At 42.9% G+C, this 12,203-nt stretch overlaps 1 protein-coding gene across 6 annotated transcripts in view; it reads right to left on the reverse strand.

The window, feature by feature from the left end:
- Positions 1 to 1,369: 1,369 nt before the first annotated feature.
- The window catches only part of LOC5572215 (high affinity cGMP-specific 3',5'-cyclic phosphodiesterase 9A), a 781,628-nt gene continuing 770,794 nt past the window's right edge, over positions 1,370 to 12,203 (reverse strand). For 5 of the 6 annotated variants that reach the window (XM_021853022.1, XM_021853027.1, XM_021853024.1 and 2 more), the window contains one exon: positions 1,370 to 3,774. In XM_021853022.1, the coding sequence (XP_021708714.1) occupies positions 2,335 to 3,774 (1,440 nt within the window). In that variant the 3' untranslated portion in view covers positions 1,370 to 2,334. The remainder of the gene's footprint in view (positions 3,775 to 12,203) is intronic. The other variant, XM_021853028.1, reaches the window with a different exon arrangement.

Below are 12,203 nucleotides of genomic sequence, written 5' to 3' on the forward strand. Positions count from 1 at the left end.
GGAAAGAAACCTGTCGACAATTCGAATAGAATCCTGTCTAGGATTCTTACAGAATCATGTTGACAATTCTAACGGAATGCTTTAGAGGATTCGAACAGATTCTCTGAAATGATTGAGCAAAATTCTGTCGAGGATTCAAACAGAATCGTATCGAAGATTGGAACAGAGTTCCATCGAGGAACCGAATAGAATCCTGTCAAGAATTTGAACTTCATCTTGTCAAGGATTCGAATAGAATCCTGTAAAGAATTCCAACAGAATCCTGTCGAAAATTCGAACAGAATCCTGTTGAGGATTCGAATTGAATCTTGTTGCGTTTTTGAGTATTAAAACCTCTACAAAATTGTTAATTATATCTATCTACAAAATTCTGTAAAACTTTGGTACCGCCTTGAACTTCAAGTTTTAAAAATATTTGGATTAATGGATTCGAGATTCGCCTCTTGCGGAAGACACCATATTGGAAGATTGTCAAATAGAAACGATGGAATTTACAGCGCCACCCGTGGCGACAATCCTTGCTATATTTTCTGGTCACCTAATGTACCTTTTTTTTAATTAAATCATCCGATACCAACACGCTTCAACGCACTATTGAAAAATTCTCGATTTTGACCATTCGTCCCACTGCGGGTCCGCCACATCAGTTCACCTCCAGCGTGAGTACCCCGCCCCGTTAGATAATTGTTTATACTTTTTGTTAGTAGTTGTAAGTGTGGGTGAGTTGTTCATCCATCAAATTTATTTATAATGTTGCCTGCAACATGAATTTCCAATCATATCTAGGTCCGGTAGCCGGTCCGTGTTTCAGCCTACCGCTAGTAAAAGTCGATATTATTTGACGGCTCTGTGAAGCGCCGCCGCCTACTCATCCGTTCACTGAAACAAGCGTTGCAGTAATGAGAACCATGAACGTGTTTTTAAATTTACTATTCCAACCACGATTGAGCTATAATGAACGCTTTTTATTTGCGTTTTGTTCTCTCTCAATCCAACCGCGTCGATAGCCGAGCGGCTAGCGTTCGCGCTTGACAATCGCTAGATCCTCGGTTCGATTCTGGTCTGCTGCAAGTTTTTAACCATGACATAGTAATTTTTACTATACAAATGGTGCCATGGTAAAATTGAATGCACAAAATATTCTAAATAAATGCGAATTTAGTCTGCACAAATCAAGTGGCGTTATGTATTTAATTTAACCCTCTGATATAGTATTTTCAACCGCAACGCGGTTCTCAGTGTTGCGTGTTAGGTCGATAGACTACAGTTAGGCGGAATCCGTTTGTCGACCGGTTCAACAGCCGGATCGCACTTGAAACGGGTTTTGCGTATATGAGGGTAAAAGGAAAAGTTACTAGCTCTCTATAAACACGTTATAAGGTACTTTTATTCGAACGGTAGAACCGAAAGCCAGGAGGTTGTGTTTTGTCATTGGATCGCTCAAAAGTTTAGATTCTGTGCACTAATGGATAAATACGGGGCCTTAAGTTGTCGTCATGCACCGTAATGCCTATATCGTATAGTCAGAGTTCTATCTTTGTTTCAGTGCTTTAGTGGGACCGACGAATGAGTCAAACAGGTGCATAAATTCGGATTGACGTTTCGTTTTGGCTAAATGTATGTGTTTGTTGTCATTAGAACAGTAGAAAGTGATATGTTCGCTTTTTGTCGGATTAACATTCGAAATGTGATTGGCTAAAGATGGTTCCAAACTGACTGAGTATTTCAATTGATTCTTCGCGTCCTTATTGTGGTTCAAACACTTTTTGAACTTGTCTTTTTTTTTTGGTCAATTTGCTTAGTTTAGTATATTCTCTAATCTATAAAAATTGCAGGAGCGCTGCAATCGAAATTTTCAAGCTAATTTTATCGAATATAACCTACTTCGAGGAAGGTCCCATTCTCGCCCGAACCATTCACAGCACTGCACCCCTCTCCAGCTGCTTCGACCGCCCCTCAGTGCCCCTGATTTCAGACGCTCTCCGCCGGGGGCAGTGTACGCTCGCAGCACTTGCAGATCAGTGAGCTCATCCGTTCCGTTAGACAAGCCCAATAGCTGACTAATACCGAAGTGTGTTTGGATGAAATCGACTCCGATTCGGCGTAGGGAGCCCGTTGACATCCAGCTGCACCACCCGGTCCTGAACCGTCCTGCGAAGATTGTCTTCGATTGTACTGCAGAAGTGGTGGCTGTGGGTTACTTCCGCCGGAGCTGCTGCTCGCTGGTAACAACTGATGAGACTGCCTGGACGATGGCGGTGGTGTTGGAGAATCCGTCTGAAGTGAGCTCGAAGCCAGCAAGATGCCCTGCAGTGATGGTTCGTAAGGGTGTTGTCAAATGGTTTCGCTTATGCTGCCACCACTTTTGGTAGCGTCATCTAACGGTGGCTGGCGTAAACCACCACCGCCACCACCTCCAGAGCTTATCGTCGTATCGTTCGCTTCCTCGTTCAGTGATTTGTTCAACGAAAACGTCAAACTCTTATGACTTCCTCCACAACTGGAACCTCCTCCTCCGGCCGTACTACCACTCAAACTCCGGCAACAGTTGCGACCGATCGGTACGTCCAAGCTGTAGGCTCGGTTCCGCGCCGTGTTGATCGAGCTTATAATATCACTGTTCCGGTGTTGCATAAGAATAGGCGATATTGATTTTGGTTGATTCAGTATTACACCGGCGGCACAGCAGTACTCTCCCAATCCTTCACCTCCACCACAGATCGCAACCGAACCCCCAACATCAACAGTCTTCGACTTCTCCAGCAGACGAGACTTCTTCTGTAGACAACCACCGTTGCCTCCTTTTCCCGATCCATCCATCTGGAGCGATTCACCTCCGTCTACTACATCACCTCCAGCCGTTGACTGGAGCTTTTTCGATTCCTTCGAGTCAAAATTAAAGCTCAGCCTTCCCGTCAGCTGTCTCAGTCTTGATATGATTGATTTTGACGCAGTCCCATTCGTTCCATTGATTCCTGCGCTGGCACCTTTCCCCGCTGAACCGCTTGTTCCGTAATTACTTGCTTCTTCTCCTGCGCTTCCTCCATTGTTATTGTTGTTACTCGCGTTCCTTATCTTCTCCAGCTTCTGTTGCTGACACCAGTTCATCTTCTTGCCAATATTTTTGTTGTTGTTACTGCTGTTGTTGTTGTTATTCAAATTCGCATATAACTTTCCCGAAGTTGCCGCTGCAGCCGTTGCCGTCGTCGTCGTCGAAGGTACGCTAATATTCATGTTCTCACAGTCTTGAACGGCCCGCAGCTGATGCAAAGCAGCCGCTGCCTGCTGGTAGTGATGGTGATGGTGAAAATGCGCATGGTGACTAGATTGAAATGGCCCCTGTTGTTGCTGCGTGTGCTGCTGTAATTGCTGCAGCAACTGCTGTTGCTCATTGCTACTGTTCAGACTGGTGCTGCGGTCCGACGAAGAGTACATACCGCCACCGCCGCCTATGGAATCATGCTCCAGACTACGGTGCTGCCGCTGATGGTAGTAAACACTGTTATCGGACACCACCGTCTGTATCTGGATGCCGTCGGACATTCGGCGGCTGTTACTGTACTGGTCTAAGCTAATGGCACGATTTGAACCAAAATACGTTCGATTAGTATGCTGAATGTTGCCGTGGGAGCCACGAATGCGCGTACCTGTCGTGTAGTACTCGCCGATCATCGACGGGCGCTTCTCGCGGCTCCCCTTGCGGGAACTCGGGTGCGATTGCTTCCGGTGGCTACTCTCGGTGTCCACCTTGAAGCGGGACGTTTTCTCCGCAACCTAGAATGGAACGAGAATGAGCGTGATATTAGTCTTCTGTCTGTGGTGTAGACAAAGTCGGCGGAAGCGATAAGGCAGTAGCCGTCGGAAAAAGAACCTTACTGACGTCCTGACTTGGTAGGGCTTTGAATGTCCTCAGTCATTGATTAGTAGTTCAAACAAGCGTTAGAATCATGTCTAGCAATGTAAGACCAGTTCAAAGAACAATTTCAAACTCACCTTAAACGGCAAATATAACTCGGTTTCAACAAAGATGGATAGGCACATTTGCCTGAAAGCCTGAGCGTAGATATTTATATCATACATTTCGTAAGGCCCCTGCCAAGTTTGATTATTGACACTTCGAAGGATTTGTCAAGATGCGAAGTAATTGTTCGCATATTCAAGTTACCCATAGATTCAGAAAATTTGTAAGCACTATTCTTGGACATTTGTACTTTGGGTTTTACCCAAAACTGTCTAGCTGTAATGAGGGTTGTGTACTTAGCTGATAGTACAGCCTGAGTAGTCCTTTTAACATCAGTAGGAGTGAGGAGGTGCGTCTCAAGCGTCTGTTCACCAAGGACACCAGGACGTTTCCATGCGCTCGTGTTGAAAGTTTGAGAACCGTGTGTAGCGCGATCAGTGAGTGGAATACAAACATCAGTATCGACGCTAGGCGGCCAGTGAAAGAAACTCAATGTTCGAAAGGTTGTTGCCCGTACTTTTTTGCCGCTGGCGCTAACTGTTAGCATCCAAGAGCGAAGTAAACAGTCGCTACCCTATTGAAGAAGTTTTGAGTGAAGTCCAAATCCGAAGAACGTGAATTCGGGTCGGTGGATAACGTCTCCAACATCAACCATAGTTGCAGCGATACGGTAGAACATGGTGTTGGATTCAAAGCGATCGCGAAACCGATGAAGTGTGTTATGAGGTGAAAACCGAGTTGTTACTGTCAATAGCATTTGCTTTCCACTAAAAATATCCGAAAGCACAGCTGGATGCACCCAAATGGTGAGCTCAGCAACCAAATAAACCACATTAACATTTCTCGGATGTCATCAATCTGAGGCCCTTCAGAAGCCTAAACAACGACTTTGATCACTGTTCCGTTGTCAGTGAGATACGGTCACTGTTATCTACCGTAGCGAAAGGGAAAGGTAGAGCAAAGAAAGAAATGCAAACCGGAATTGCGACGAAATTCCTTAAGAAATTGCTGAGTTATTCCTGGAGGAGTTCCCAGATCAACCCTGGTGTATTTCCCGGAGGAAGTCTGAAGAAATTATCAGAGAAACTCCTGGAGGAACTGCGACGGGATTTTTTGAGGAACTCCCGAGGAATTGCTGGAGGGCCTACGAAAAAACTCTGAACAAATTACCGGTGGAGCTCCGAAGGACTTTCCGGAGGAACTCTGAAAGAATTACTGGAAGATATCTGAGAAAACCCTAAAGCAAAAAATCGGAGCAAATCCCAGTAGAACTTTGAAGGAACATCCAAGGAATTGCTGGAAGAACTCCGGACGAGTTTTTGGAAGAAAGGAATTCTTGGTAGAATTCCGGAGGGATTGCAGAAGGGCTCTGAAGGCGAATCGGAAATATTCTAGGAGGAAGTTTAGTAGAATTCTAGAAGTAACTTCAGAAGAATTCCGAGTTGAATTCCGGAGGATTTCCGATAAATCACTGGAGGAACTCTGAAAAATTCCTGGAGGAAGTATTGCAGAAATCCGAAGGAATTCCCGGTGGAGATCCACTTCTCGGAGGAATTCCGTAGAAATTCCATGAGGACTTCGTGGAGGACCTCTAAAGGAATTCCTGGAGGAACTTCAAAGGATTTGCTAGAGGAACTGCGGAATATTTGTTTGAGGAACTCCAGAGAAATTCCTGAAGGAACTATGGAGGAAAACGCAAAGGAACTCTGGGGAAATATTTGGAAGATCTCGAAAAGAATTACTGGAGGAACTCCGAGGGAATTCCCGGTGAAGCTCCGAAGTAATTTTGAAAGAATTTCTGGAGGAAATTCTAGAAGAACTCCAAAAGAAACCTCTGAAGAATTCCTGAAAAAACTCAGGAGGAATTCCTGAATGATTACCGAAACAAATCCTGAAGAAACTCTAAAGAAATTCTTTTAGGAATGCCTGGAGTAACTATAAAGAAATTTTCGCAGGTACTCTGGAAGAATTCCCACAGGAGCTTTGGAGGATTTCCTTTGTAGGACGTCTGGAGGCATTACTGGCAGAACTCAGAAAAAATTTTTTGGAGAAATGCCCGGAGCAACTCTGAAAGGATTCCTGGTGGGACTCTTAAAGAATTCCTGAAGGAACTCTGGAGAAATTGCTGAAGGAACTCAGGCAGAATTGCTAGAGCAACTGCGAATGAATTCATGGGGAAATTACAAAAATAATCCTGGAAATACGCAGGAGAAATTTCTAGAAGAACTTCGGAAAAAATCCAAAAGGAACTATGAAGGAATCCAAAGGGATTCCTGGTGGAGCTCTGGAGGAACTTTGGAAGAAATACTAAAAAAGATTCAGAAGATTTGATGAAAGAACACTGAAGGAATTCAGGAGAAATTTCTGTAGGAACACGAGAGGAATAACCAATGAATTCCTCGAGGAACTCTGGATAAAATCCTAGATAAACTTCAAAGGAATTCCTGGATGAACTTCAAAGGATTTGCTAGAGGAACTGCGAAATATGTTTAGAGAAACTCCAGAGAAATTCCTGAAGGAACTATGGAAGTAACCCCCCAAGGAACTAGGAGGAAATTTTTGGAGGATCTCCAAAAGAATTGCTGGAAAAACTTTAAGGAATTTCTGGAGGAACTTCGAGGAATTTCTGGAGGAGCGCCGAAGAAATTGCCGGTGGAACTCCAAAGGAATTTTGAAAGAATTTCTGGAGGAGTTTCTAGAAGAACTCCTGAAGAAGCCTTGGATAAACTTCTAAAGAATGCCTGATGAAATTCAGGAGGAATTCCTTGAAAAATACCGAAACAAATCCTGAAGAAACTTTGAAGAAATGCTTCCTGCAGTAACCTGGAGTAACTCTGCAGTAACCTGGAGTAGCTCTGAAGGAATTCCCGCAGGAACTCTGGAAGGATTCCCAGCGGAGCTCTGGAGGATTTCCTGTAGGACGTCTGGAGGCATTACTGGCAGAACTTAGAAAACAAAATTTTGGAGAAATACCCGGAGCAACTCTGAAGGGATTCCCTGAGGAACTCTGAAAGAATTCCTGGTGGAACTCTTAAAGAATTCCTGAAGGAACTCTGGAGAAATTGCTGAAGGAACTCAGGCAGAATTGCTAGACCAACTGCGATTGAATTCATGGGGAAATTACAAAAATTATCCTAGAAATACGCAGGAGAAATTTCTGGAAGAACTTCGGAAAAAATCCAAAAAGAACTATGAAGGAATCCAAAGGGATTCCTGGTGGAGCTCTGGAGGAACTTTTGAAGAAATACTGAAAAAGATCCAGAAGATTTGATGAGAGAACACTGAAGGAATTCAGGAGAAATTTCTGTAGGAACTCGAGAGGAATAACCAATAAATTCCTGGAGGAACTCTGGATAAAATCCTAGATAAACTTCAAAGGAATTCCTGGATGAACTTCAAAGGATTTGCTAGAGGAACTGCGGAATATTTTTAGAAGAAACTCCAGAGAAATTCCTGAAGGAAGTTTTTGGAGGATCTCCAAAAGAATTGCTGGCAAAACTTTAAGGAATTTCTGGAGGAGCTCCGAAGAAATTCCCGGTGGAGCTCCAAAGTAATTTTGAAAGAATTTCTGTGGGAATATCTAGAAGAACTCCTGAAGAAGCCCTGGAGAAACTTCTAAAGTATGCCTGAAGAAACTTAGGAGGAATTCCTGGAGAAATACCAAAACAAATTCTGGAGAAACTTTGAAAAAATTCTTGCAGGAATTCCTGGAGTAACTCTGAAGGAATTCCCGCAGGAACTCTGGAAGGATTCCCAGCGGAGCTCTGGAGGATTTCCTGTAGGACGTCTGGAGGCATTACTGGCAGAACTTAGAAAACAAAATTTTGGAGAAATACCCGGAGCAACTCTGAAGGGATTCCCTGAGGAACTCTGAAAGAATTCCTGGTGGAACTCTTAAAGAATTCCTGAAGGAACTCTGGAGAAATTGCTGAAGGAACTGCTAGAAAGAATTGCTAGGAAGAATTGCTAGAGCAACTGCGAATGAATTCATGGGGAAATTACAAAAATAATCCTAGAAATACGCAGGAGAAATTTCTGGAAGTACTTCGGAAAAATTCCAAAAGGAACTATGAAGGAATCCAAAGGAATTCCTGGTGGAGCTCTGGAGGAACTTTGGAAGAAATACTAAAAAAGATTCAGAAAATTTGATGAAAGAACACTGAAGGAATTCAGGAGAAATTTCTGTAGGAACTCGAGAGGAATAACCAATGAATTCCTGGAGGAACTCTGGGAAAAATCCTAGAAAAACTTCAAAGGAATTCCTGAAGAAACTTTGGAGCAATTCCAGGAGCAACTTCGGAGTCATTCCTGTAGAAATTCCGAAGTTCTTCCTGGAGAAACTTCGGATGCGTTTCTGGAGGAACTCCGAGGTGATTGCTTGAGGAAGTGTGGAGAAATTTCTGTAGAAACTATTGAGGAAATTTGCAGGAATTACCGATGGAGCTCCGGAGGAACTTTCCAGGAATTACTGGATGAAATCTAGAGGAATTGTTAGAGGAACTCCAGAGGAAACTTTGGAAGAATTCTGTAAGAATTTGCGGTGGAAATCCGGAGAAATTTACGAGGAATTGCTGGATGAAATCCAGTGGAATTTGTCGGAGGAAGTCGGGAAGAATTTCTGGAAGTTTAAAAAAAAATCTGGAGGAGCTCAGGACGAATTACACGAGGAACTCTGGAAAAGTTCCCGGAGGAAATCTAGAGGAATTCTAGGAGAAGCTCTCGAGAAATTTTCTGATGAACTCTGGAGGAATTCTCGGTGGCAATCAATCTTGATGATATCAAGGTCCACACAGGCGTTTTCAATGCGAAGATTGGTTCCGAGAACTAGGACTATAAACGCATTATGGTACGTCATGGTCTCGGAGAGATGAGCGAAGACGCCATAGCCAAGCTTAAGCGAAGCCGGAGCCTTTTCGAAGTGTGCAACCCAATGCGTATATTGTGTCCGGCCATCTTCTACTTGTAGGCGCCATCCATGTAGGCGTATCGCATGGATACAGACGTTTCGACACACGCCTACGGGAAGGTGCCACAGTAAATGGGTTCTACGATAGGACTCACACTGCAGACATTCCCGTAGGTGGCAGCGTAGAAGAACAAGGGGGATCGCCATCAAGAGCACTGTCATCGCTGAACTTCGCACCCAGAGGAAGCAGTGGCTTACGGATGACACCTAGAGGAAGATGAAGATGAAGACAGAAGACAGAAGCCAGAAGCCAGAAGTAGAAGGCAGAATGCAAAAAACGGAAGACAGAATGCATAAAGCTCAAAGTAGTAAGCAGAAGAAATAAGACAGAAAATAGCAGAAAGAATGCAGAAGATGGATGGTAGAACACAGAAGGCTTAATGTAGGAGGCTTAGGACAGACTGCAAGTCACAGAAGGGAAAAGGCAGAAGCCAGAAGTCAGAAGCCAAAAGCTAGCAGCCAGATGTCAGAAGCCAGAAGATAGAAGACTTCTATCTTCTGTCTTCTATCTTCTGGCTTCTGACAGAAGACAGATGCCAGAAGTAGAAAGCCAGGAGCCATAAGCTATAAACCAGACACCAGAAGCCAGAAGCTTGATGACAGAAGCCAGAAGCCAAAAACTAGAAGCCAGAAGACAGAAGCCAGAAATCGGAAGCCAGAAGACAGGAGACAGAAGCCAGAAGTCAGAAGCCACAAGCCACAAGCCAGAAGCCAGACACCAGAACCAGAAGCCATAAGCCAAAAGCCAGAAACTAGCGTTAGCGTAGTTACGGTATACTTCGTAGATTTGATACTAGCAACATTCATGTTTCTTTTTAATAATCTCATCCTGACTACTTTCAGGAACAAGGCAGGGGAGTATACCTTGTTCAAATCATAAACAAGAATACTAAAAGCATGAATATCACTATTCCCGGCCACGCCCATCTTTACCGTAACATGGGATAGGGGAAGGAAATGTTGATGTAGCACTTACTTTATGAGAGGCCACCGACTCAGCAACACCCTCATAAGTGCTAGCCAAAAGCCAGAAACTAGATGACAAAAGCCAGAACCAAGTAAGCCAGAAGCCAGAAGCTTGATGACAGAAGCCAGAAGCCAAAAACTAGAAGCCAGAAGACAGAAGCCAGAAATCGGAAGCCAGAAGACAGGAGACAGAAGCCAGAAGTCAGAAGCCACAAGCCACAAGCCAAAAGCCAGAAGCCAGACACCAGAACCAGAAGCCATAAGCCAGAAGCCAGAAACTAGATGCCAAAAGCCAGAACCAAGTAAGCCAGAAGCCAGAAGTCAGATGACAGAAGCCAGAAGCTAGAAGCCAGAAGCCAGAAGGCAGAAGACAGATTACAGAAAACAGATTACAGAAGACAGATTACAGAAGACAGAAAACAAAGGCAGAAACCAGAAGACAGAAGCTAGAAGCGAGAAGCCAGAATCCAGAAGTCAGATGACAGATGATATATGACAGAAGACAGAAGACAGAAGCCAGAGATAGAAGGCAGAAGGCGTAGAAATGTTAAAGTCGCGATAGAACAGGCATTAATCCGTGGAGCCAAAGCAAGTAAAACGCTCTTGTATACCAGACAATCAAACGTTGTCAGACGCTTTAGCCGATGCAGACGAGAAACCGGACGGCTGCATACCGATCCTGCTGATCCGTTGAAACGCTGGTTCAAGCACTTCATCAAGTTCTCGAATAAATAGTATAGTCGATCGCATAATAGTCGAGATGCTTCTGAACCAGATACGAGAGAAGTTTTCCGTATCAGACGATCTGGTGTGGACTGCGTTGTCACGCTCAGTATCATCTTGGAGCAAGTCAACGAAATCCAAGTGCATCTACTTGGTGTCCATGGACACTACGATCAAGTATTTCACTGGCGCAGTCACGAGAACATGTGTAGTGTACCTTAATACGAAAGGGTATCCCTGAAAAAAACCGTCGGTTCCAACGTCTTGCCCGACACCATCATTCACCGCTTTTATTCTTCAACGTAATCGACTCGATCTAATTGATTGATCGTTGGAAGTGAACATGCAATATCTCGGGAGTCAGATATGTAGTAAAAAGTAGATTTTATCAGCGGAGAACACTCAGAGGTTGCAAGTGGGGATTTTTTTTATTACCGTACGGGTTTGGGCCGAAGGGTCTCAGATTTTCATGAAACTTTTTCCACAGGCAGGGCTCATGGATATATGAATAAAAAAAAATTGAGAAAAATTCAGGGTCGCCTATTTTTCCGGAAAACTCAGGTGGAAATTTTTTGTTTTCCCTTGACACTACTTACTTTGAAAAATCATAACTCAAGAACGAAGCATCGTAGAAACAAAGTTTTTATATGAAAATTTAAGCAAATTTTCTCAAAAATCCAAAAAAAAAATGATCTGGAAAAAGTTTTCCACAAAATTTTCCACCGTTGGGGAAATTCATAAAGAAAAGCTAGAAAATCTATGCCCGAACTCGCGGAAATTTTTTTTTTTTCAAGTAACAATACATCCATTTGTAATTTATTACAAAGACAAATCATTGATCAAAGTCTTAAATTTTGTTGTAATTGCTGACATAAAAAAAGCATAACACGACATCAGTTTATGCTTTTCAAACAAAACTAATTTCAAGATTGGAAAATAAATTTCCTGAGCTTGAAAAAATCATTTATCTTTCTGATGGTTGCGGAGAGCAGTACAAAAATAAATCAAATTTCAAAAATGTATGCAACCATGAAAATGATTTTAAAATTAGAGCAGAATGGCACTTTTTCCCAACCTCACATGGAAAAGGTCCATGTGATGGTATCGGTGGCAATATTAAGCGAATGGCTAGAGATGCTAGTATTAGGAAGTCAGCGGAAATTAATAACGCCAAACAATTTTTTGACTGGGCTGTGTCGCAAAAGGTGAAAGACCAATTTAAAAAAGATTGGGAATTCATCTTTGCAACTGAAAATGACTATTCAGAGGCTGAAAAATTACTTCAGGAGAGATTTTCTAACCTTGTTCCAATTCCTGGAACAAAAAAATATCATTCATTTATTCCAAAAGACGAACGAAGCATTTTTGCGAGTGAATTCTCAGATGCACATGAAAACCAAGAAAATACAGCATGCTTTGTTCTTAATACTACAAAGAAACGAAAGTCTTCTGGTGGTAGCAACCAAAGGCAATCTTCCCGGTTGAAAAAATAGATAGTTTTAAGATAAAATGTAAGTTATGTACTGAATAATTGAATAAATAAAATTAAAGAAAAATATAAAAAGAATCTTATTTGTTCCATAGAAA

The sequence above is a fragment of the Aedes aegypti genome, chromosome 3, assembly GCF_002204515.2.
Source record: "Aedes aegypti strain LVP_AGWG chromosome 3, AaegL5.0 Primary Assembly, whole genome shotgun sequence".
NCBI lineage: Eukaryota > Metazoa > Arthropoda > Insecta > Diptera > Culicidae > Aedes > Aedes aegypti.